A 24586-nucleotide genomic window follows, 5' to 3' on the forward strand; every position below is an offset into this window, starting at 1 on the left:
ACGAGTGTACAGTGTACATCACGTGATACACTCCCCCTGACGTCGCAATGCTTTCATGTGGTGTTGCTGGCTCCTGGTGCACACTGCTGGTGTCTGCTTTGTGGTGTGTGTGTGGTGGTGCATGATGTGTGTTTTGTTTCGTGTCTGATTGTGTGTGGTGCAAGCTGGTGTCTTGTTGGTGCAATTGGAGTGCATGCCTGCACCTGTATATGCTGAGTACTCAATCTGGGCAGTGTGGCTGACCAAGAAGTTGTTTTCAGACGGCTGGGATTGGTGACCAGCTCCGCGCCCACCGCTCAAGGCACTGCTCTGTGAATCTGTCAGGACGCAGGGTGGTCACTGTCAAATAGCACTTGTAGTTGTAGCCGATCCACCCGCTCGGACACCCGTAATACATGCCAGCTGGACATGTCAACAAAACCAAGAGGTCAGCGGTACAAACGTCTCGCCGACAGACCGTATACATTATGACGTCAGCATTGGTTTAAATTTGACCAATCAGAAAGGAGAACAGTTTTTAGCAGACGACTGAAAACAATCCGTGCAAGTCTGAACTACACGTGAACTGTCACAACTGGCGACAGCTTGTGTACTATATATACTAATTCATTCATTCATCAATCAATGACGTCACTTCTGCACGTGAGTAGTGGACAGTTTCCGGCAGTTACAGTAGCAAGTAACTCTGCGGCACGACACTTGTTGTTGTCACAGGTAACCAAAGCTTGTGCGCACTAAACTGTCCAAACTGTCAATCAGTCAACAGTCGCCAGAGCCACTCTGACATGGATACTCACACGGCAGGGGGAGCGTAGGGGCGGGCCTTTTTCATGGCAAAGGTTTCGGGAAAAGACAACAAAATTTTGTCAGTTTAGCAACACTTTATTCTAAACAATTGTCAGAAGCTTACACAGTAAGTATTGTAAACAAGGAGGGCAAAGTTATCCTTAAGGCTTGTACGGTCACGTAAGCCTCCACTTATCTCGTAGCTGACCCTCCTCCTGACCCGACACCGTGGATGCGATGCTCCTGGCTGTTGGGAGGTGGTGCCATTTTCTCCTCCATGCCTGACTTCCCCCCTCGAGAGTCCAAAAACACCCACTTCCACCAGCCGTCACCTGGCGGGCAGTATGCCGTGTTCAAGCGGGGCAGTATGCCGGGTCACCTGGGGGCAGTATCCCGGGTCCCTGGGGGCAGTATCCCGGGTTACCTAGGGGCAGTATGCGGGGTCATGCCTTACCCAACATGGCCTTAGCAGTGCGTGCCCTGGATCTCACTAAACCTCGCTGTCTTCCGCATTTGATGACACTAAGTTCTTCGATGTTCAGCCTGTGTATCAAAATGTTAAAATCAAACAAAAATGATCCAGGTGCAATATGATTATTCTAGTGCCATTGACATCCAGGTGACAATATTAGTGTCACGAGTAGTGAATGAGCCTAGCAGCAGCGAGTGAAGGGAACAGTGAGCACGTGAAGCCGGTGTACCACTCTTCTTGCAGATGAAGCGAACTTTATCACAGTTGAAGTCGTGCATCGAGATGTCCTCGTCATCATGGCAGCGCAGTCTGATTGCTTCCTTCATTATTCGGTTCACCTGTACAGGTAAGAGATCAAGAATGAGCAGAGCACACAGAGTTTTACTGTATGAATAACGCGACACCTGTATTGCTGATGTTTGTCATCTGTTGAAAGAGAAAGAAAACTGCAGTGAGATGTAATGACATAGCTATGACAGTGTGTACAATCTCTGTCACTGTCACAGTTGTTGTGCGACAACAAAGACTGATGAAGAATAAACGCAAATAAACAAAGGTCACTTTGTGGTGTGTGGACACAGGAGTGTTGACAAGGACAGGTTGACAAACAAACAACTCGCACCTTGACGCCCTCACCTGAGTCCAGTTGACGTAAGCAAGGGACTCATCGTCCAGTACCACCCCCCTTCCTGTGTGGCGTCCCGTACCCCAGCACACTCCCCCCACCGCTGAGAGCGCGCGCGACTGCAGGTGACAAAGTTAGTCGTGACGTCACGCGTGTGATTAGACGATGGACAGGTGGAAGCAATCATCATGTGGACTTAAAGTCTGTACAGTGTAACGAGGCTCACCTGCGAGGTAGCTCTGCTCCACCTGGTTGCTGATGCTGACGAGGCTGCCGTTGTAGCTGCTGCACGTGCGGCGCGCTGCGTAGTCTTGCACCTGACTGTGGAACTGGTAGCAGAATCAGACCCCGGCCGCTCCTCCCAGAACTCGCCACACTTGCACCTCACCACCTGACAGAGAAAATGACATGTCAGAACACTTACATCATTAGCAGTGACAACTGACATGTCAGACACTTGAACATCATTATCAGTGACACTGACATGTCAGGAGCACTTGACACACATCACTCCAGTGAAATTGACATGTCAGACACTGACACATCATCACTCACAGTGACAACTGACATGTCAGAGTCTCTTAGCGACAAGATTTTCATTACTTGAAAACAAATTCTAAGATAAAAATTTCCTGCAAAGGTAACTTTCTATTCGATGCTACCTTAGTCCGTTAGCCAAGAACATACAATTATTCGGTACTCTAGTATATAATAATAATAATAATAATAATAATCATCATCATCATCATCAATCATCATCTCATACATCATCATAGGATCGTCATAGCCTATTTGCCACACAAGCGAGCTCAATGCTTCCAGAGACCAGGAATGGGGAGGAGCCGTGTGTCTCACAATGGGTACAACAGGCACACAACACACACGCGCACACACACACACACGCGCTACACACACACCACACACACACCACACACACACACACCACGCACACACACATACACGCACGCACACATACACACTCATACACACATACACACACACTACACACACATAACACACACATACAATCCCACACACACACACGCACACACACACACACACACCACACACACATACACTGCACGCACACACAAACACACACATACACACACATACACACACACATACACACATACACATAACACACACACAACACACAGAAGCATGCACCGGTTGCACAGGAAGGAAGGCGGAGCAATGTCCATGAAGTGATGTCGTGATGCTGTGATGTATTCATACGCAGTGTTCATAAACTGTTGACAATCACTGCGGAGTTGTAGTCGTGGTTGAGATGTTGTCTATCATTCTGGAAAAAAAGACGTTTGTGCATAATCTCAGGTCCGACAATCACACAATATGTCATATTTCGTCACAGTATCAGTCATTTCACTGTCACTGTCACTGTCATTGTCATTTGTGTCATTCTTTGAGCCACCCTTCAGCGCTTTCAATCCTGAGCTTGGCATCATCACACACAGCTGTCAGTACTGTCATCGTAAAGGACGAAACTAACTTGTATCCTCCATCAGCAGCTTGTATCGACACGCACGCACGCACACACAGACACACACACACACACACTCTCACACGCACACAGACACACACACACGAGCGCGCGCACACCACTTCCCCCAAACATCTACACGCACATCGTGCTAAGGCCAGCCAGCCATGCACGTGCTCAAGCGCCTGAGGACCGAGAGAACCGGAAGTAACATCAAGTAACAGGCAGGTCAGCAAAGGTCAAAGTCTGACACCAGGTCAGTGGGCGGCACCCGATGTCAGAGGACCATCCAGCTGGCCGGTCAGCAGTCGAGGGCAGCCAGCAGACAGGATTGTCTGGCGCGTCCTCAGGGCTGAGGCTACGGCCCGGAAGTACAAGAGTGACTCAGAGCTGCCCCGGAAGTACAAAACGCCTGCCCCTGTCATCAATGTTACCTCCCACTCCTAGCTTGCGGTCCCACATGATGCAGTCGCCATCTACTCACTGGTGCGCCGCCTTCTGGCAGATGTATTGTAGCGCTTGGAGCAGTCGTAGTCGTTCCACAGTCCGTTTTGCGAGGGACACGTGACCCAGATCGCCACACAGTCCTCGTTACCGTCGCTGTTGGGCTCCCCCGTCGCCCAGTGGAAATACCTGGCTAACAACCACAACACTCTCTCACCTGAAGGTACACGGGGCGTGATGACAGTCATCTGGTCTTAGTGCTACTGTTTATGTCTAACGGTCTTTGTGTATTTTGTGAGTGTCGCTGGTTTGTAAACATGTGAGAGTCGATAATTGTTGTCTGACTTGTGAGTGTCGCTGGTTTGTAAACATAATTGTTGTCTAACTTGTGAGTGTCACTGGTTTGTAAACATGTGAGAGTCGATAATTGTTGTCTGACTTGTGAGTGTCGCTGGTTTGTAAACATAATTGTTGTCTGACTTGTGAGTGTCGCTGGTTTGTGTCACTTGTGTCACTGGAAAGTCTCTTGTGAAAGTTCACCCGTTAGTGTCCGGGTAGGTGATTATTTTACGTGAACAAAGAGCTGCATTCATTATTATTATCATCATTATTATCATGAAAGTCTGGTGTCGTCACACAATGTACAGTTACACACGTGTGTTGACAGCTGACTATAGCACGCACACACACACACACGAGCGCCCGTCAGTCACGTGCCTGGTTGTTGTTGACCCAAAGCCACGTGCCTTCTACGATGATGTCGTGTAGTCCAATCCAGAAGTCTCCTCCTGTCACGTGACCTGTTGGTAGATTCACACAAAGAACAAGAGACTTATACAGGTAGCGTTGTAGGAGGCAGCAGTTGGAGAACAGACGACACTTTGTGAATATTTTCACAGACATGCACCACGAGACACGACAACCAGCGGGACCTTAGCTCCTAGTCGCCAGTCAGTGGAGCAGACGACAGGTGGACAACAATGTTGAGGCTAAACAGTCTGATACATGGGTCTGTCGGGTACAGAGAACAAATAGTTCAGTGTGTCTGTCATGTTTGGAAGGCCGGGTGGATGGACCAAGCTGCCCCCTGGCTGTGGAACAGTGTGTGGTTCACCGTGCAAACAATGTCGATGTTCAGTTTATTTCGCTTTGAATAGCTGACAACCGAGTTCCGGTTACTTTGTGGAACGCTCGGCAGTTAGTGGTTTAGTGGCTGCTAGATGTCAGAACTAACTCACTGACAATGCAAGTGGTGAGCGAGAGATAACTGCTGGGTGAGTGCGAGTAAACTCAACTCACGGTTGAGGAAGGCCTGGTCCCTGTCGCCAGTGATGACCACCAGGTCGGCCTCAAAGCTCTTGCACATCCTGCGAGCATCAGACCAGATCTCAGGGCCGTCGGAGAAGAAGTAGCAGCTGAGTCCGAACTGGATCCACATGGGGTCACACATGTAGGGCGCTGAAAGACAAGGGGTGGCATCACATGCTGTTTATACCGGGTACATGCGGCTTATATCGGGTACCGGGTACAATCATGTCTCGGGATTCCGTCTCAGAGTCTGGAGACAAGGACTACAACAGTTGCTAGGCATTGTCAGACTGTAGAATGTACAGACTGTGTCCCCCAAACACCTCCACTCCTCATTCACGGTGACTAGATGCTTCAGCAGCTGCTGCTCGGCTGTCCGTGTCTCGTTCTCAGGTGCTGAGCTCCGTAGGACTGTGAGCATGGCTGTACACGTTTAGTGTTTACTGTATAGTAAGTTGTCAACATGGATATAAACATGTTTGCTCACTCAAGCCCTGATGCTGTACACAACATACTTACACACAGACGTGGGCATTGGCTGCACGGGTGTGTTGACGGGTATCGTGCACACCCAGGATCGAATCACCGTGCAGTCTGACGTTAACTGCCATCGCCCCTCCGAGTCACCTGCACAGTGCAAGGTGTACATGTACATAGCATGAAGGTGTGTTTAGTCTTTGTTGGGTCACAAATAGGTCACAAGGCTAAATCACGCCGCCAGGTGTCGGTGCAGGACTAGAAAAACATTTTTAGACTTTAGACTGAGGCCGAAACTGAATGCGTTTCATTGTCAGAGTGAAGCTGTAGTTGTTATGTGAACTGAACTGAACTGAACTGGTTACAATGATTCTAGTGACACCCCCCTGACGAACAAAGGTACGTCCGCGCCCCCCTTAGCCAGCAATGTAAGCTAATTTCACTAATACCGGTATAAGAAACTTTTAACAAATGACCACCTTCGCGCCCCCCTTGTAAGCACGTCTCGCCCCCCCAAGGGGGGCGTGCCCCACCGTTTGAGAACCGCGGGGTTAAGGGTTAGGGTTAGGGTTATTTTGTAGACCCAAGTCTGACATGTTAGACTGAGACATGCGTGACATTGAAACTGAAACACATCAGACTGAAAGTAGCACGCACTCTCTTTCACACTCTCTCACTCTCTCACACTCTCTCAAACATTCTCACTCGCTCTCACACTCTCTTTCACACACTCTCTCACTCACTGGTGTCTATGAAGCCGCAGTCGAGGTTGCCGACGGTGTTGTTGGGGGGCGGGTTTTCGGCCCAGTGCGTGGCGTTGCCGATGTTTTTGCCGCCAGACCACGTGATGGGACCGTAGTCGTTGCCGTTGTCTGCAAATCGAGTGATCATCGTATAGTCACTACATGAGGATGTAGCCTTGTAACGCTCAGATATCCATCCTTCCTCCTCCTCCTCCTCCTCCTCATCATCATCATCATCATCATCATCATCATCCCTAGAGAGCTCCATATATGAGGCGTGGCTAACAACGTATGCCGCTTGTAGTGTTCACAGCTTTATTTCCCAAACATTTTCAGGACCGAGAGGTAAATGACTTGATTTATGAATTTAGACATGACAGAGCCATGAAATAATAACGAGAAATAAATGGAACCCAACGATTATTGCTGTGGCGAGACAAATATTGTCAATGTTTCCCAAGGTGAGATGTTTGGACCACTTGGGTTGTAGAGGACAGATCGTATCTCGACCATTCATAAACACACCCGTAGTACCCGTAGTACCCGTTCCCCTGAATGTTTGGGGTATTCTATTTCTGGACAGGAATTACGAACACCCGTGTTACGCTTGGCATGAAGTGTAACCTCCGTATTTTATTGACTACACAACATTTCAGATACCAAAATACTCAGACATTATGTGTGCAAAATTATCTTTCAAACTCTTAGTTTATTCTCTTGAAGAAGAAGATGCGATGTGAGATCCTTGAGAAGCTGTCTGACAATGTGATGACTGGCTGCTTTGTTGTGAGTGAAGTACATATTCCATGAGACAGTTTGACAGTTTGTAAGTGGTGGACAGTCCGTTCGGCTCACCGTTCAGTCCTATCCAGATGCTGTCCACGTACTCGCTGGCAAACACGGGGAGGTAACGCTGCAGGAACATCTGGTCAGACGGTCTGTGCACAGGAACAGTTAGTGAGTGAATGGCAGTCAAGCGAGTGAACAGTCCACACACAGTGAAGTCTGTCCACACAGTCCACATACAGTGAAGTCTGTCAACTCACAGTCCACACTCAGTTCACACACAGTGAAGTCTGTCAACTCACAGTCCACACTCAGTGAAGTCTGTCCACACAGTCCACACTCAGTTCACATACAGTGAAGTCTGTCCACACAGTCCACATACAGTGAAGTCTGTCCACACACAGTGAAGTCTGTCTACACACAGTGAAGTCTGTCCACACACAGTGAAGTCTGTCTACACACAGTGAAGTCTGTCCACACAGTCCACACACAGTGAAGTCTCTCCAGTGCCAAGCATTCCATGTACGTCACTTCACAGACAGCGCCGAGTCGCACATTCACATCCTGGGTTACATCTCACATCAAGAATCAATAATAACGAGAAATAAAAGCAACACAATGATTGTTCCTGTCACATGACTAAAGGGAAGTCACCCAGAACAATAATGTAAACAGCTTGTTGTCACGTGTCAAACATGTTTCTGTCCCTGCTTGTCTCAGCGCTAGGGATGCCTTCTGTCACAGCAACATGGCCGCTGACAGCACACGACTGTGACGTCATATTCCAGGTGAGAGACCGCCTGGGCAAGGTGTGTGTTTACACAGTAGTCAGCAGTGACCAGCAGGCTAGTGTCAGACTGACACAGTGGTACAAATAGTGACAACTAGAAGAACTCACAAATGAGCGAGTGTGTGACTCAGTGACTCATGGAATGTCATGTCAGGTGGAGACAGTGACACACAGACTGCATTGACAGATGGGGTACAGTGACGGAATACAACAGCCTAGTAACAAATTATGTCAGTGACACATGCAATGACAGACTAACATATCAGGACAGTGACATGTGGAATCTAGTGACAGATGGCGCCAGCGGTATGTTTGCAGAGAAGATGTAGTTACAAACACAATCAGCGGGTACAGTAACATGTAGCACGGTGAGAGACTGGCAATGTGAGAGAATGAGTGCAGTCGCAGGCCGGGTACAGTGACAAGCGGGTAGAAATGCACTCACGATGCCAGGTTGACCAGCTGTCCTCCAATGCCAGTGCACGTGAGGTTAGCCACGCTCCATGACTGCATGTCGTCAAACAGTTTGAAGCACGTGCTCTGGTGTGTCAGCCACCCGTCCTGGCACTCACCTGAACAGGTTGTGTTGGCAGTTTAGAGGTAAACATTGTGTATACTTGCTCCTACAGCGTAAACAACAGTCGACATCTACTGATTTCACGCGAGGTCAGGTGAGATACACCCACAAAGGACCACATCCGTACTTCATCTCAGAGCTAGAAAGTACACCCGTGCCTGATCCCTTAAGTAAAAGTACACCCGTACCTGGTCCTTTAGCTATTAAGTACACCCGTACCTGGTGGCTTAGCGAGTAAGTACACCCGTACCTGATACCTTAGCTAGTAAGTACACCCGTACCTGATACCTTAGCTAGTAAGTACACCCGTACCTGATACCTTAGCTAGTAAGTACACCCGTACCTGATACCTTAGCTAGTAAGTACACCCGTACCTGATACCTTAGCTAGTAAGTACACCCGTACCTGATACCTTAGCTAGTAAGTACACCCGTACCTGGCGGTTTCTGACACGTGTAGCCGTTGAGAGAGTTACAGTCGCCCAGCTGCCAGGACTTGAGACGGCGAGGGATGCCGCCGTTGATGTACATGCACTGGGTGGTGTTCCTGCCACAGGATGTGTCATGTCAACATCATGATGCGTCATGTCATCAACTTCTACATCAACAACCTGATTACTATCGTCAGACAACCAGGGGAGACTTACGGAGCGAGGCTGGGCTGCCCGTCCACCCAGAAGTTCTGATCAGTCGCCTCTAGGTGGCTACCGTCTGTCCACGTCATCACAAGCTGACTTGACTGCTAGACAGACATGGAGTACATATGTAAGTACATACAGTACAGGACATGGAGTACATAAGTACATACAGTACAGGACATGCAGTACATAAGTACATACAGTACAGGACATGGAGTGCATATGTAAGTACATATAGTACAGGACATGGAGTACATATGTAAGTACATACAGTACAGGACATGGAGTACATAAGTAAGTACATACAGTACAGGACATGGAGTACATAAGTACATACAGTACAGGACATGCAGTACATAAGTACATACAGTACAGGACATGGAGTGCATATGTAAGTACATATAGTACAGGACATGGAGTACATATGTAAGTACATACAGTACAGGACATGGAGTACATAAGTAAGTACATACAGTACAGGACATGGAGTACATATGTACATACAGTACAGGACATGGAGTGCATATGTAAGTACATACAGTACATGACATGGAGTACATAAGTAAGTACATATAGTACAGGACATGGAGTACATATGTAAGTACATACAGTACAGGACATGGAGTGCATATGTAAGTACATACAGTACAGGACATGGAGTGCATATGTAAGTACATACAGTACAGGACATGGAGTGCATATGTAAGTACATATAGTACAGGACATGGAGTGCATATGTAAGTACATAAGTACAGGACATGGAGTACATAAGTACATACAGTACAGGACATGGAGTACATATGTAAGTACATACAGTACAGGACATGGAGTACATATGTAAGTACATACAGTACAGGACATGGAGTGCATATGTAAGTACATACAGTACAGGACATGGAGTACATAAGTACGTACAGTACAGGACATGGAGTACATAACTACATACAGTACAGGACATGGAGTACATATGGTCATGAATAATGACATGTATATACAGTGCACATAGTGCGTCACATGTAGTCATACATGTACATATACACAATATACATAATACACATAATACGTCACATGTATCACACACAGTAACAACATGTAATAATACAATACACATAATACGTCACATGTATCACACACAGTAACAACATGTAATAATACAATACACATAATACGTCACATGTAGCACACACAGTAGTGGCATATACACAATATACATAATACACATAATACGTCACATGTATCACACACAGTAATGACATATAGTATATACAATGCACATAATACATCACAGTAGTGGCATATACACAATATACACAATACACATAATACACATAATGCGTCACATGTATCACACACAGTAATGACGTTTCTCTAGCTTGCCGTCACTGACATCAGAAAGTCAAGGACCTCCCACTACTGCTGTCACTCACGTTATTGGCAGCCTGTAGCCCCGCCCACAGGTTGACGCCCAGACGTCTTGACGCGTCCCACAAGTCGGCATGCGCAGTGAATGAGGAGACTTTGGCCAGTTGACTGTCCTGCAGGTCGCACATCTGCCTGTAAACACACTCACTGTCACTGTCACTATCACTGTCACCATGAAGCTACACACACACGCACTCACCATAAGGCGGAACGACACTGACACGTGACAGTATGAGGCTACACAATACATACACAATATTGACAGCAGCAAGTTTTGTACAAAACATACATACATAACATGTACAACACACACATGTACACACACACACAACATGTACACACACATGTACACACACACACACAACATGTACACACACATGTACACACACACACACAACATGTACACGTGGACAGAGCCAAACCCGTGTAGCAACTGTCCCCTACATGTAGTCTGGGAGTCTAGGGAGGGGCAGCAAGCGGGAAGCAGTCTGTCTACACTATGTCTATAGGAAGTAGTCTCCCCTTCTACTTAAATCTTTGCCAAACGAGAGTTGTCTCCTCTGCCTACTTGCACTGACTGTTTACACGACTAATTACCTTCTCTCTCACGTTAAAACGCAATTAGTCTGATTAGTTATCTCCTCCTGCTCTGTAAAGGTGGTTACGGTACTTGCTCCTGTGTGTCACGTGTCGCCGCCATCACATTTCACACGCTTGCCCCACTCACCCCTCATCACCCACTAAGAACCAGGCAGACGACCAGGTGTGAAAAAGAAGTGAAAGGTCACGGTGTGCTGACAGACAAGCGAGTGTCAGTCTGGCAGTGACAGAAGTGCTGACCTACAAACACAGGCGACACTGGGCTACAGCCTGACCTCTGACTCATGACCTACTTTGCGTCTTGCCAAGTGCGCTTGTCCGGGTAGATCTTAAAGCACGAGCCATTGATGAAATTCCACTTGTTGTCCACGTCACACTGCAGGGGTACACCTGCAACACACGCACGTGCAACACTCTCACCCTGATTACTATGGCTACCAGCTCCCCCTCCTACACACTCTCACTGATATACACACACACTCTCTCATACACACACACTAACATGCACTCATTCTCATACACACACACACACTAACACACACACACTCTCTCATATATACACACACACTAACACACACACTAACACACACACACTAACACACACACAGTGTAAGAGACGTTACCTACGTGTGTTGTCATGGAGATGTCTAAACTAAGCCACTGACTAGTGTGTGACGATGTCTTACTTTTAAACCGCTCACACAGCAGGTTGCACCAGTTCAGACAGGTGTAGTTGCTGACTTTCTGCCTGACGATGGCCACACACGGACCCTGGGAGTCGCCGGGTAGACCCTTGTCCCACGGCCTGGTCACACACACACAGATACAGATACAGGTACATACATAATATATACACATAGTACACACACACATACAGATACAGGTACATACATAATATATACACACAGTACACACACAAGACATATAGTGCATGCACAATACACACATACACAATACATACAATACATGCAATGTACACACAATACACATATAAATATGATATATATATACACATACACAATACATACAATACATGCAATATACACACAATACACATATAAACATGATATATATATATACCCACACAATACCTACAGTGTACACACACAGTAAATACAAATATACACACAAACACACACACAAATACACACATAATGCAGACATAAAAGTCCCAGTGCATAAAGACACACAGACACACACACCACACACACACAGACACACAGACACAGACACACAGCTGTGAGTCCTGACTGTCAACACAACCTACAGCAACACATTGCCTTCACATTCACATTTCTTTGAAAACATTTAGAAGTGAATAGATGCTCACTACAATACTACAGCTGTAATGATGGAGCAGCCATGATAGTTACTGTCACACTGATAGTGTTGAGTTGTGGCTTCTAGTCTGTGTCATGCTGGCAGGTCTGTGTGTCTGTGTGTCTATTGTGTATCTGTCTGTGTGTCTGTCTGTGTGTCTGTCTGTGTGTCTATGTGTCTATTATGTATCTGTCTGTATGTATGTCTGTGTGTCCGTCTGTGTGTCTATGTGTCTATGTTTCTATTGTGTATCTGTCTGTATGTATGTCTGTCTGTGTGTGTGTGTCTGTCTGTCTGTGTGTATGTATGTCTGTCTGTGTGTCTATGTGTCTATCTGTCTATTGTGTCTGTATGTATGTCTGTCTGTGTGTGTGTAACTCACACAAGCGAGTTGTTGAGCGGGGTGTCGTCGACCCAGGAGTACTTGCTGTCCTGGAACTTGATGCCAATCCACCAGCTGTCGACACTGGGTACAGCTGCTGTCACGTCCGCCAGAGTTTGAAACAACCAGTCCTGCACATGGCGCCGTGGCTTGTGTTCGTCACAACTTGTTGTACTCACATAGCTATGACTACACGTCACTCACGACAGTCAACAAACTCACTACACTCAACTACTGGCAGTGTACTAAGTAGATGTTGACAGAGTACAAGTACAAGTCGTCAGACTAACGAACATTAACAGGACATCCGTGTACAATCACAAACATACGGGTAGCTAGCTACATGTTGATGTCATACACGTTGATGTCATTGTATAAGTACAGACATACGGGTAGCTAGCTACATGTTGATGTCATTGTATAAGTACAAACATACGGGTAGCTAGCTACATCTTGATGTCATTGTATAAGTACAGACATACGGGTAGCTACATGTTGACATCAGTGTACAATCACAAACATACGGGTAGCTAGCTACATGTTGATGTCAGTGTACAATCACAAACACACAGGTAGCTAAGCTACATGTCTCACAGGTCACGTGCTCAGCTCGTGTTGTGGGGCCTGTTGGTGGGGGCTGAGGTGGACCTGATGCTGGTGGACTGATATTGGCTGGGTGACTGCTGGGTGACTATTCGGTAGCTGCTGGGTGACTGCTGGGTGACTACTGGGTGACTGGTAACAAAGTCTTAGAGTTCTGATGAGACAGAAACTAATCTCCTCAATTTAATTGTGTCTATCTACCTGAGGTCATCTAGATGAGGTCTAGGTCTGAGGTCATCTAGGTGCTAGCAACTGTCACCTGGGTTTTTGACTCAATGCTACAGTGAACTCTCACCCTCTCCTGAGTATCTGAGATGACAACCAGCTGTCCGTTATACGCCTGGCACTTGTCCACGGCGTCCGGCCACTTGTACTTGGTGGAGTCGGTGTTGATGAGGTAGCAGGAGTCGCTGCCCGGCCTCCCATACCAGCCGTACGGACACACCTGGCCGGCTCCTGAAACACACAGGTGTGAGATGAGCAACGAGACAAGTAGCACTGGACAGTAAGGACCTCTGACATCAGGGGTCAGATGTAGCACTGGACAGTTACGACCTCTGACATCAGGGGTCAGATGTAGCACTTGACAGTTACGACCTCTGACATCAGGGGTCAGATGCAGCACTTGACAGTTACTACGTGTCCATCAGAAGAAAGCAACATCCGGTCCGCAATGTCACGTGGTCTGTGCTACTCAGTGGTCAGCGTCCACACAGCACGAACCACAGTCTGCAGCCCACGTGTCCTGTCCGACACTAGAATGTCCTCCTCCTTCTTCTGGTCTTGTCGGGTCCGTGAAAACTGTCAGGGATCATGTTAGTGGTGCACAGTATCCTGACAGTATCCTGGACAATACCTTGACACAGTATCCTGGACAGTATCCTTACTATATATCCTGGACAATACCTTGACACAGTATCCTGGACAGTATCCTTACTATATATCCTGGACAATACCTTGACACAGTATCCTGGACAATGTCATCGTCTTAATGACGTGTCGTAGGCTGACATGTCTTATGCTAGTGATGGACATCATCCTGTACCTTCACTTTCCTTTTAGTTTTTTTGTTTAGTAGTAGTAGTGACAGAGTCACAACCATCTTAATGCCGCACCACACCCTGACTTGGAGACCCTGCCATCATGTGACTATGTAACATCATGTGACTATGTAACAGCATGTGACTAAATGTACACCACGTGGTGCGAGAGCGACTGTCCTGTAGTCGCCTGACAACATTCTCAGCCGAATATTAACTTTGGCCTGGAGTAGCGTCACCTGAACTCCGACATTTTGTCACCTTATGACGTCACGTCGTCTTCTGCCATCTGTGACGCGCCTTGAGCTTGTGTATAGGGCAGGATAAGGCCAATATACCAGCGTTGTTTATTATTGTATGATAATAATCATAAGACACAGAGAGTAACACACAAGCGAGAGGCCAAAGGTCGCACGACGCACGGTCTGTACTGTGACGCAAGTATCTACAGTGTACAGTGTACAGTGTACAGGCAACAGGTGGCGCTCTAGTACTGCTCTGTCAGTATTTGCCACTGTCCATCCCAATTTCAACTTTTCAAACAGGACGAGGGATTGATGTTGTAATATTGTAATATATCAAAGACGTCTTTACCTTTATTTCAACAAACAATTCTCTTGCGAGCTGTTGTGACTTGCTGAGCTTTGCTTGACTAACCGCACCTGACCAGTCGCCATGCCGCGGGTATGTTGGTGACATGTCTGCCCGAGCCTGGCTGTGAGGTGGCTACAGGTCAATCACCTTGACAACCTTCCACACTGAATGTGTCCGTAATACACAGTAGTTGTAGTGATGACAGTAATGGCAATGAATGACAGATGTGCAAATGTCTCACCCTGCAGAAGGTCCCGAGGTAGGGACACCTTGACACTGTGCTTGCCGCACACTGACAACAGTCACGCTGACAGTCACGCTAACGTACTGCTGTATTACCACAAGTCATTGCACTGTATCAAGACTACGACAACAACTATTACTGTAGGAAAGGAGGCGACGACCTCTCAATGACTGTCGACGAGCGCGTGTCAACAAGCGAGGGTCAAAGGGTTAATTAACGCTTGACGAGTGAGGCTGCGCGTGTGTGTGTGTATATATATAAGGGGGGTCATGTGACTAGTGTGCTCATGAAATTTACCGAAATAAAACAACTTGCAAAAAATCTGAGGTGCGTCTGCTGCCGACAGCCGGGTATGTCTGACCTCTGACTCACATCCGGTCCACACTGTCCACCCTGACCTGCTTCTCTTGACCACGAACTAATATCCCTTAACTGCCGGCAGACGATTTTTTCCAGTTAACTACTAAAACGAGGCATTAGACGACATAGCTTCCGGTTTATTCACATTCTTTGTTACGGCTCGCCGAGACTAACAGCGGATCACTTCGCAAGAGGCCAAGAGTGAGTCTCGGCGTACAGACAGCAGTCCATACATACACGTCCGTGTCTTGGCTGAACGAACGTCGTCTGTGGACGTCTGCTCCACTCATTCTACCTGCGGCCTAGACTTTTAGTACCACACCTGGCATGGTAGCCGCTCTGTCTGCAGCATGGCTTACCTCCCCTGGTCACGTGGTCAGCAGCAGGCAGCGTGACAAGTGGCGGGTGAAGAGTTCATGCCTGGTGGCCAACAAGGACCGCGTCCACACAAGTCCTGTGTGTGTCGGGGGGTGAAGTGGGAGAAAGGGGGACAAGAGGGAAGTCCGGTCTGCAGTGAACACCAGCAGTCAGGGTTATTCCCCCTTGGATAACAAAATCAATGACGATTACACAATAGTAGGGTTATCTCCCATTCTTCAAGTGTGTGTAGAGAGGATTGCGAGCGAGTGAGAGATAGTGAGAAATAAAGTGGAAAAAAAAAGAAAGAATTGGAGAGTGACAGCTGCACTTGACGGAAAGAGCGCCGCGGTGTGTAAAGAGGGCCTGCTTCCGCTTCCGGTCAGTGCTCTGGGCTGTGTTACGCCAACCGCCTCCTTTTGTGGCTACTGCGTCGCTCATGTCTTCGTGCACACGTCACTGCGTCACCCATGTCTTCCTGCACACGTCACTGCGTCAGAAATTAATTTCTCAACGACTAACCCAGCCTGCAAAACTAGTGGTGTAGTAGTAGGCCCTACTACAGGTTGCCCACCTACAGGTGGGCTGTGGGCTGTCCCATCACTTGCTACACTATGCGCCCACCAGTTTTGCCCCAGTTTGCGCTAAACGCAGTTGTGTCCCCAAAAGTGGGCCAACCCGCTTGGCGCCGTGCCAGGCAAGTCGTGGGCTGCCCACCGGTCAGGTGTAAGTGGGCTAACGTGCTCGGCCCCAGCGATGCCCGTCATATGTTATGGTGGGCTACTTTTCTCACGCCTGAAGAGACAAGCGCGCTACACACGTGACTCAAGCTTTTCATCCTTTGATCTCTCTCGAGGTAAGTTCGTTTTCGCACAATAAAATTACTGTAGTTAAAAATTCTTTTATTTAAGACAACTATTTTATATTTACTTTTTTAATTCAATTATTATCAAAGTGCTTTTCTGTGAATTTTATCTTGTAAGGAGCCCTGAATTGTCTACTACCACTGGGCAGATAAGCGTACACGTGCTGTCGCCGCCATCTTTGCGAAGCCAGCTTTCCAGTTTGGGATTTTAAGTACGCTGTACAAATGTTGTTGCAAGGTTGGATTTAAACTTGAGCAGCTGCTATTTGCAGCTACAGATTAATGTTGATGGCATACAACTTTTTAAATCACCAGGAACTCAGTTTTGGCCTATACATGGCCGAGTTTCCGTTTATTTGTTATTGACCCTTTGTTATTGGTCTTTACTGTGGCCGAGAGAAACCAAACGATGTTAAAGATCGAATGCTTAATTGATTTTGTGAAGGAGATGAAGACGTTGCAAAAAAAGGCCTCATTATTTGCCAGGAGTTGTGGAGAAAGTGATGGTAGCTTTATCGTGTGCTATTTGCAGACCCAAAATGGAATAAAACTGAATTTTTGCAACAGTTTATACTCAAGATCTAGTTTTTAAAAAAGCCTTCTCTCTTTTAAATACTATTTAGAAGAATATATAAATTAGCTGACAATACTGTCTGCATGCAGTTAAAATAGGTTTAAAATAGTACTGCCTTCATATTGCGTAAGCTACATTGTCATTTTGTGGTTTTTTTTACAACCTTTTCTCCAAGGCAAGCCTATTCTGAGGTACTGCAGCTACTGAAACTCATTTTCAAGCAGTGCTCCACAGTTTGCTGTGTAAGGGGCAGTATCAAATGCTGCATCTTGGGCAAGCCAAGGTTTGTGTAGTTTTATGTTTTTTTTTATCCTCTTACATATTTCTGGTTCAAAACTTTATTTTGCATTTTAACAGTGATTGAAACCTTTGACCTTTTGAAGAAAGTTATAATACACTTATCATGTATGGCAACATAAAATTTAAACTGTTTTACTTGGAGAAACTGCTGTACCAATCTGGCAAAATGATTCAGACAGTAAGATATTTATTTGGATGCAAATTTCACTTATTCAAATTCATTAGAGTGTCATTTAAGAGGATCATCATTATAAATTGATCTGGAAAAGCTTAATTGTGACAAGTAAAAAAGTAGCATTTGTGAAGATTTTGTTTTAATGTGCAAAATCAAAGGCACAGGTTATAAATAAATGAAAATGTTTTGCTTGAGTGTAGAAAGAACAAAGAAAGGATTATTGAAATGCCTAGAAGAAATCAAGGTGGGGCAAAAACGTTTGAAAGAAAAGGTCAACCAGCTGCTGCGCATCAATGATGACCAAAACTTGAGTGGAGAACTTTTCATTTCCTCTGAAGATAAAGGAAGATGGCTGGAAGACTGTGGTGTGAAAAAGAAAACGGTATGTTTTATAGCAGTTGTTTTCATTAAGTTTATTTTTTTATAGAGATATTACTGTTTTTTCCAAGATTATTGCATGGCTATCTTTAAGTGTGTCTTAATTCTGTCACAACAGTGTGCATTAACATGAGCTTTTGGTTGCATACATCAGTATTATAGCATTTTTACTTTCCAGATTAAGTATCTCCTGTATCTGGTGGGTGGGTGGGGAATAGTGTTTGCCACTTTGGTATGCATCATGTACAATTTCACTGGTGCCAAAAGGAAAAGAGGATTCAATGTATTCAGATTAAGAAGAGTGATGGTGAGTGAGTTAGCTCTACTGTATTTGTGGAAAATATTTCCAATATGTGAAAATTTAATATCGGCATTGTTTTGCACTTTATCAGTATCATTGTAAAGTCATATGGAGAATGAAATATAATAAGAAATAGAAATGTTAAGTTGTTTGTTCAGCTGATGCAGCACGTTTTAGTCTTTCCAGGAACAATGGCTTACAGTAGATACCTCAGTTTGATGTTTGATTCATTAATAAATGTAAAAGAGGAAAGAGAATTTTTTTCTAAACTACTTCACAGTCATAGTAGTTTGCTGAATTTTGGAGGCATACCGTGGTGTTTTTTCCCAGCAAGGTAGAGAGATGTTATAGCTTCTGTTGGGGCTTTTTATTTCTCATTTATATCAAAGGATAGAACTTTGATGATTGTTTTCTTTTTATAAAGTGTTTTTTTCCTCTAAAATTACAGATGCAGTCAGGAGAATTTTTCCACAAGCAACAGAAATGGAAATAAATAGTGTGGCACATAAATGGTTCATTAGTGCCAAGGACAGGGGTGGTGAGCGACATCAGCAATTTAACTCAACTACTGGTGAGTGGTCATAACTGACACTTTTATTTTTAACTTTGTGGACTATTCATTTGAGTAACTAAAGTGGTGCGTTGGTTGGAAATATCGCAGGTTCAGATAGTGTTCTTTCTCTGCATAGCTTTAGTTACTGGCTCTACGAGAAATTAGAATAAAAACCAATTTCTTGTCCCTCCTTGTGGTATGAAGGCCAGACACCTTACCTTTAATTGACGTAAATTTTTAAGTTTTAGCCATTTTGAGATTATGAGATGTGAAAGTTCAACATGTCTTCTATTCACTCTCCGAGTGGTTTTTCATAGAACAGTTTATTTCTGTCGGCAATTTGTTTTTCAGATTCTGGCTCCCGGTCTCCTAGCAGGCTGTCTGGTGGTGCATCGGTTAGTGAACCAATACAGTGAGGATTAGCTGCACAGGGTTCTTGGACACACTACTTTTGCATGTGACATCTGTTTGCCTCAGCAATTCCCAAGTTACAAAAGTAAAAGAAATAAAAATAAGCCTGAGAGAATCATACCGATATAGAAAAATAAATCATTTTGAATTGTCATTTGCTTCTTGGTATTGGTGTTCTAAATGTGGTAGAGATTGATATGCTGTGTGAAAGACTGATGGTTTTGGTAGTTAGAAAGTGGCATGCAGACCACCTGTTGGTGGTATTAAGGTGGTGAAAAGGTGGGATTTTGGTGGTGAGAAAGTGGTTTAGAGGTGTGTAGACCACCTGTTGGTGGTATTGAGGTGGTGAAAGGGTGGGAATTTGGTGGTGAAAGGGTGGTTTAGTGGTGGGCAGACCACCTGTTGGTGGTATTAAGGTGGTGAAAGGGTGGGAATTTGGTGGTGAAAGGGTGGTTTAGTGGTGGGCAGACCACCTGTTGGTGGTATTAAGGTGGTGAAAGGGTGGGAATTTGGTGGTGAAAGGGTGGTTAAGTGTTGGGCAGACCACCTGTTGGTGGTATTAAGGTGGTAAAAGGGTGGTATTTTGATGGGATACCCAAGTCGGGCCTACTTGGCCACCATTTGCAAAACCCACTGTGGCCCGATCAGTGGTTGCACCAAGTAGGGCACATCTTAAGCCCAAGTAGGGCCGAGTTGGGGCCGATGATATTTTGCAGGCTGGGAAGTCTCTTTTGTTTGAAGCTCTGTCACAAGCGCCTTCAGTAGAGAAGGTTATTGTTTAGCTGTGACATGGTAATCACGTGATCACATCAGTTGAGGCAGTTATATTTGTGCTTTGACATGGTAATCACGTGATCACATCAGTTGAGGCAGTTATATTTGTGCTGTACTCAAGATCTGATGCTTTTTGTGAACAAACTACGCGTGAACAATCCTGGAGGCTTGTGTGTTAAAAGTAGTGTGAACACCTGACCACCCTGTTCTTCTGCAAACATTTGACTGCCTATGGGTAGAGTTCTACCCCCTAGTGTACACACGTGACAACCGATACTCTGTGACCTAGGTGTTCCATGGGTGTTTGAACTCCTGGAGAGCTGGGGAGGTCAGGCAGGCTGGGAGAAGAGATGGGCACCGCCGTCACAAGAAGCAATGAATGAGGTCACACCTCACTGCCCACACCTCACAAGAAGCTGGCGCCCAGACAAGTCAAACACTTTATCCAGTTGAAGGGATTGCTGGGATGGCACACGTCACGGTAACCCACGTAACCCCTCCCACTGAAAACCTCTCTCAGTCGTGTTAGTTCTTGTTCCTCTTAATCTGCATCAAAATCTTCATCAAAATCTGTTGCGACATTTGATAGCGTGCGCCTTGCGCCGTGACTGACCTGTGACCTGCGACCTGCGACCTGCGACCTGCGACCTGCGACCCTGACAGACTCGTCAAGTGCTGACACAACTCGTGGATCGCAGGGCGAGTCCGTGTCGATGTCAAAGTTCATTTTGTTTTTTACCAGGCCAGAACAAGCCTGGACGAGTGGGTCAACAAATAAAATAATCTGTAGATGAATGAGGAGAGAGCTGTAGTAACAGTTTTTACAAGACAAGCAGATAAGCGGCCGACGTTAGATGATAACGGCGATAAAGCCGACACCACCGAGCTGTGGTGATCTTGCCTCCAGAATAAACAACAGTGAGGACAAAGGTCATCATCAGGAAGACAGAAAACTGCTGAACAGTGATTGCAGGGCTGAGAGTAATCATGATTGTGGGTGGAATGTGTCAAACGACGGTGGTCACACCACAGGAGTGACGTAACAGTGAGTGTCAAACACCTGAGCGTTTACCTGTCCGATGAAGATGACCGCATCATTCGACAGACAAGAGGACATGAACTCTTGTAAACAGACTTGCAATGTAGGACATGTCGACAGGTCATCTGTAGTCAATATTTCTACAGGTTTGTGACATGTGTCTGTAGACAGGACCTCAGGTGCTTGTCCTGTAGACAGGGTTCTGCCATGTGTCATATGTACATATAATTCTATATATAGACAATGTATGTCAGTGTATACAAGCTCTGTCCGCCGCTTTCTGCAGCTGTGATGAAAAAACAGAGGAGATGGCCTTTGGTAGAGGAGGTAGAGACAGGACTGTTCCTCCCAACCCTCCCTCCACACCTGTCAGTGGAAGTCAAGGGACAGGGGGTGAAGTGGTGCAGTGGCGCTAGTTTGTCTCTTGACACAGTCATGGGCTGTTGTCACCGTGTGTCATCATGTACACCATGTATAACACCATGTGACATCATGCACACCATGTGTAACACCATGTATAACACCATGTGACATAATGGACACTATGTATAACACCATGTGACATCATGTACACCATGTATAACACCATGTGACATCATGTACACCATGTATAAAACCATGTGACATCATGTACACCATGTGTAACACCATGTGACATCATCTACACCATGCTATCATGTACACCATGTGACTTCATGTACACCATGTGTAACACCATGTGACATCATGTACACCGTGTGTAACACCATGTGACATCATGTACACCATGCTATCATATACAGTATACACTATTTGCAAGGATGGCCAGACATCAGCGAGGCCAGCACAGTAATGGGCATTACACAGCTGCCACCCTCTGACCTGTGTCTGCAGGCTGTCAGCAAGATGGCAGCTGACATTACTGTAGCCCCTACTCATCCTCTACTAAGTGCCACTTGTGTCAGTGTCATGCACGCACGAGGTCGCTGATAGCAGCTGTCATCGCCGTCCTCAACATGGACACTGACATCTAGGATTATTTTGTAGGATTACACAGCTGTGTACTAGCACATTCATTCACACGAAGAGTACAGCTGTATCATTACAATACAGCTGTGTATGTGTGTGTCTGTTTGTGTGTGTCTGTGTATGTGTGTGTCTGTATGTGTGTCTGTGTGTCTGTGTATGTCTGTATGTGTGTGTCTGTGTGTGTGTATATGTGTGTCTGTGTGTCTGTATGTGTGTCTGTGTGTGTGTATGTGTGTGTCTGTATGTGTGTGAGTGTGTCTGTATGTGTGTCTGTATGTGTGTCTGTGTGCGTGTGTGTGTCTGTGTGTGTCTGTGTCTGTGTGTGTGCGTGTGCGTGTGTGTATCTGTGTGTATATGTGTGTGTGTCTGTGTCTGTGTGTGTCTGTCTCTGTGTGTGTCTGTATGTGTGTCTGTGTGTATGTGTGTGTCTGTGTGTGTTTGTGTGTCTGTGTATGTCTGTGTCTGTGTGTGCGTGTCTGTATGTGTCTTTGTGTGTCTGTGTGTGTTTGTGTGTCTGTGTGTGCGCGCTCTGCAATAAGCATATCTTTGTGTAACAAGGGGAGGTAAGTATTGCGCCCTCAATACACAGCAGTAAATATATTTAACCCTAACCCAACACACGCTGAGTTGTACAAAGGAAATACAAATAGGATGCTACCCGTACCAACCCACCGGCCACCCTGAGTGCTACACATTATATACTGTACATCTACCCGTATAAAGGTACTCACCCCTCTCTAAGCACAACGCCAGCACCAGCAGGGTGGCTGTCAGCGGGTATCCTGGGTATCCAATCATCCTGCAAGCTGCAGCTCTGTCTCGTGTTGTCAACTGTTTGCTGCCAGCCACTAGGCGGCGCTGTCTCAACATCAGTCTGTGCACGGTGCGGTGCAGTGTGGCGACTGCTGGGCCACGTGCGACCCCTACTTCCGGTGTGGCTGTGACTGGGTCAGCGCCTGGCGACACCAGACTTGAGGTGCTCCAAGTGTCTTGTGGCGAGGGCCGCAACTTTGTCTTTTCTCTCTAAGTGCTGCCGCCTCCCGCCTCCGGCCTGCCTCCTCCCGCTTCCCGTGTGTAGGAGTCTGAGTGCTGCTAGTCCCCCGTGTACACACCACACACAGGGAGGGTCAATTTAAAGTGCACACCGCACACACAGGGAGGGTCACTAGTCCCCGTGTGTCAGTCTGACAGAGGATAATGTTATCGATGTTATCAGAGATGCTGTTACCGTTCTCGTCGGTCCGTTGCTGAGGTTAGTAACGGTAGCGAGTTGATTGCCTGGACTTTCAGGAGAGAGGCTGGTCTGCTAGTGGGGTCAGCCAAGCGACTGCAGTTCCACCTTTGTCATCACCTGTGTTGAGGGTCTAGCTGTCGATGTAGCAACTGCTGTGTAGCTGTCGATGTAGCAACTGCTGTGTAGCTGTCGATGTAGCAGCTGCTGTGTAGCTGTTGATGTAGCAGCTGCTGTGTAGCTGTCGATGTAGCAACTGCTGTGTAGCTGTCGATGTAGCAGCTGCTGTGTAGCTGTTGATGTAGCAACTGCTGTGTAGCTGTTGATGCTGTAGCCACGTGTGGCCGGTGGTCAGAAGAAAGAGCAGGTGTGAGAGCAGGTGAGGGACCAGCTCCTGTCCGTCCTCTAGGGGTTGCCCTCCTCGTTGTGGCCGTCGTCCAAAGGTTGACGAGCTTCACAAGTCACCTCGCCGCGAGCCGAGTTCAGACAGGTTTGTGACAAGACTTTGAGAGCATTGCGGGTAGATAGCGGTGTGCACTGATCACGATGAGCCACGCCATCCATGGTATCCTTCATGTCATCGTGACTGCTCGTCGTACACACCCCGGGTACAAGGAGCTGCACTTTCGGGAGGGTGCGCTGGGCGCAAAGGGTGACAAACACTTGAAGTGTGAGCGATGTCGAGGAAAGCAACAAGAAGGAGGCTGGTAATCTCATGTTGCGAGGACCCACGCTTATCACTTGGGTTAAAGGTCAATGGTTTATCAGAAAATAGAAACTGTTTTGACAAGCTTTCTTACCTGCTTCATTCTGAAGTCCATTGTTTACAACTGATAACACGGATATACGCGCGAGCGCACACACAGAGGCAAGAAATAAAGGGACAGAGATAGAAACAGAGAAAAA

At 46.4% G+C, this 24586-nt stretch overlaps 1 protein-coding gene and 1 long non-coding RNA gene across 4 annotated transcripts; one reads left to right on the top strand and one right to left on the bottom strand.

The window, feature by feature from the left end:
- Positions 1 to 4321: 4321 nt before the first annotated feature.
- LOC112557866 (macrophage mannose receptor 1-like) lies at positions 4322 to 23471 on the bottom strand. The gene is made up of 14 exons (XM_025227950.1): positions 23181 to 23471; positions 13772 to 13932; positions 12874 to 13004; positions 11858 to 11976; positions 11465 to 11561; positions 10577 to 10703; positions 9159 to 9250; positions 8949 to 9058; positions 8381 to 8507; positions 7215 to 7297; positions 6360 to 6488; positions 5659 to 5766; positions 5131 to 5289; positions 4322 to 4631 (listed from the first exon to the last, which is right to left on the bottom strand). Exons 1-14 carry the CDS (start codon positions 23317 to 23319, stop codon positions 4537 to 4539), a joined length of 1677 nt encoding a protein of 558 aa, XP_025083735.1. The 5' UTR covers positions 23320 to 23471; the 3' UTR covers positions 4322 to 4536.
- Positions 16630 to 20127, top strand: LOC112557867. 3 transcript variants are annotated; one of them, XR_003098006.1, is made up of 6 exons: positions 16630 to 16927; positions 17055 to 17174; positions 17686 to 17793; positions 18186 to 18367; positions 19113 to 19235; positions 19569 to 20127. It is a non-coding gene; the product is annotated as an uncharacterized LOC112557867 (long non-coding RNA). The 3 variants fall into 3 exon arrangements; XR_003098005.1 differs by having other exon boundaries at positions 16636 to 16927; positions 17055 to 17148; XR_003098007.1 differs by lacking the exon at positions 17055 to 17174 and having other exon boundaries at positions 16644 to 16927.
- Positions 23472 to 24586: the final 1115 nt, after the last annotated feature.

The sequence above is a fragment of the Pomacea canaliculata genome, linkage group LG2 (genome assembly GCF_003073045.1).
Source record: "Pomacea canaliculata isolate SZHN2017 linkage group LG2, ASM307304v1, whole genome shotgun sequence".
Classification (NCBI taxonomy): Eukaryota; Metazoa; Mollusca; class Gastropoda; order Architaenioglossa; family Ampullariidae; genus Pomacea; species Pomacea canaliculata.

What these genes read in the sequence shown, in the direction of transcription:
- LOC112557866 (XM_025227950.1), bottom strand. Translation starts at nt 23,319, where the DNA reads ATGTTGAGACAGCGCCGCCTAGTGGCTGGCAGCAAACAGTTGACAACA. An exon ending in CAGCTGGTCAACCTGGCATC is followed by an intron (nt 7,298 to 8,380) that starts GTGAGTGCATTT and finishes TCCTGTGCACAG; the next exon opens with ACCGTCTGACCAGATGTTCC. An exon ending in GGACCAGGCCTTCCTCAACC is followed by an intron (nt 4,632 to 5,130) that starts GTGAGTTGAGTT and finishes ATCTACCAACAG; the next exon opens with GTCACGTGACAGGAGGAGAC.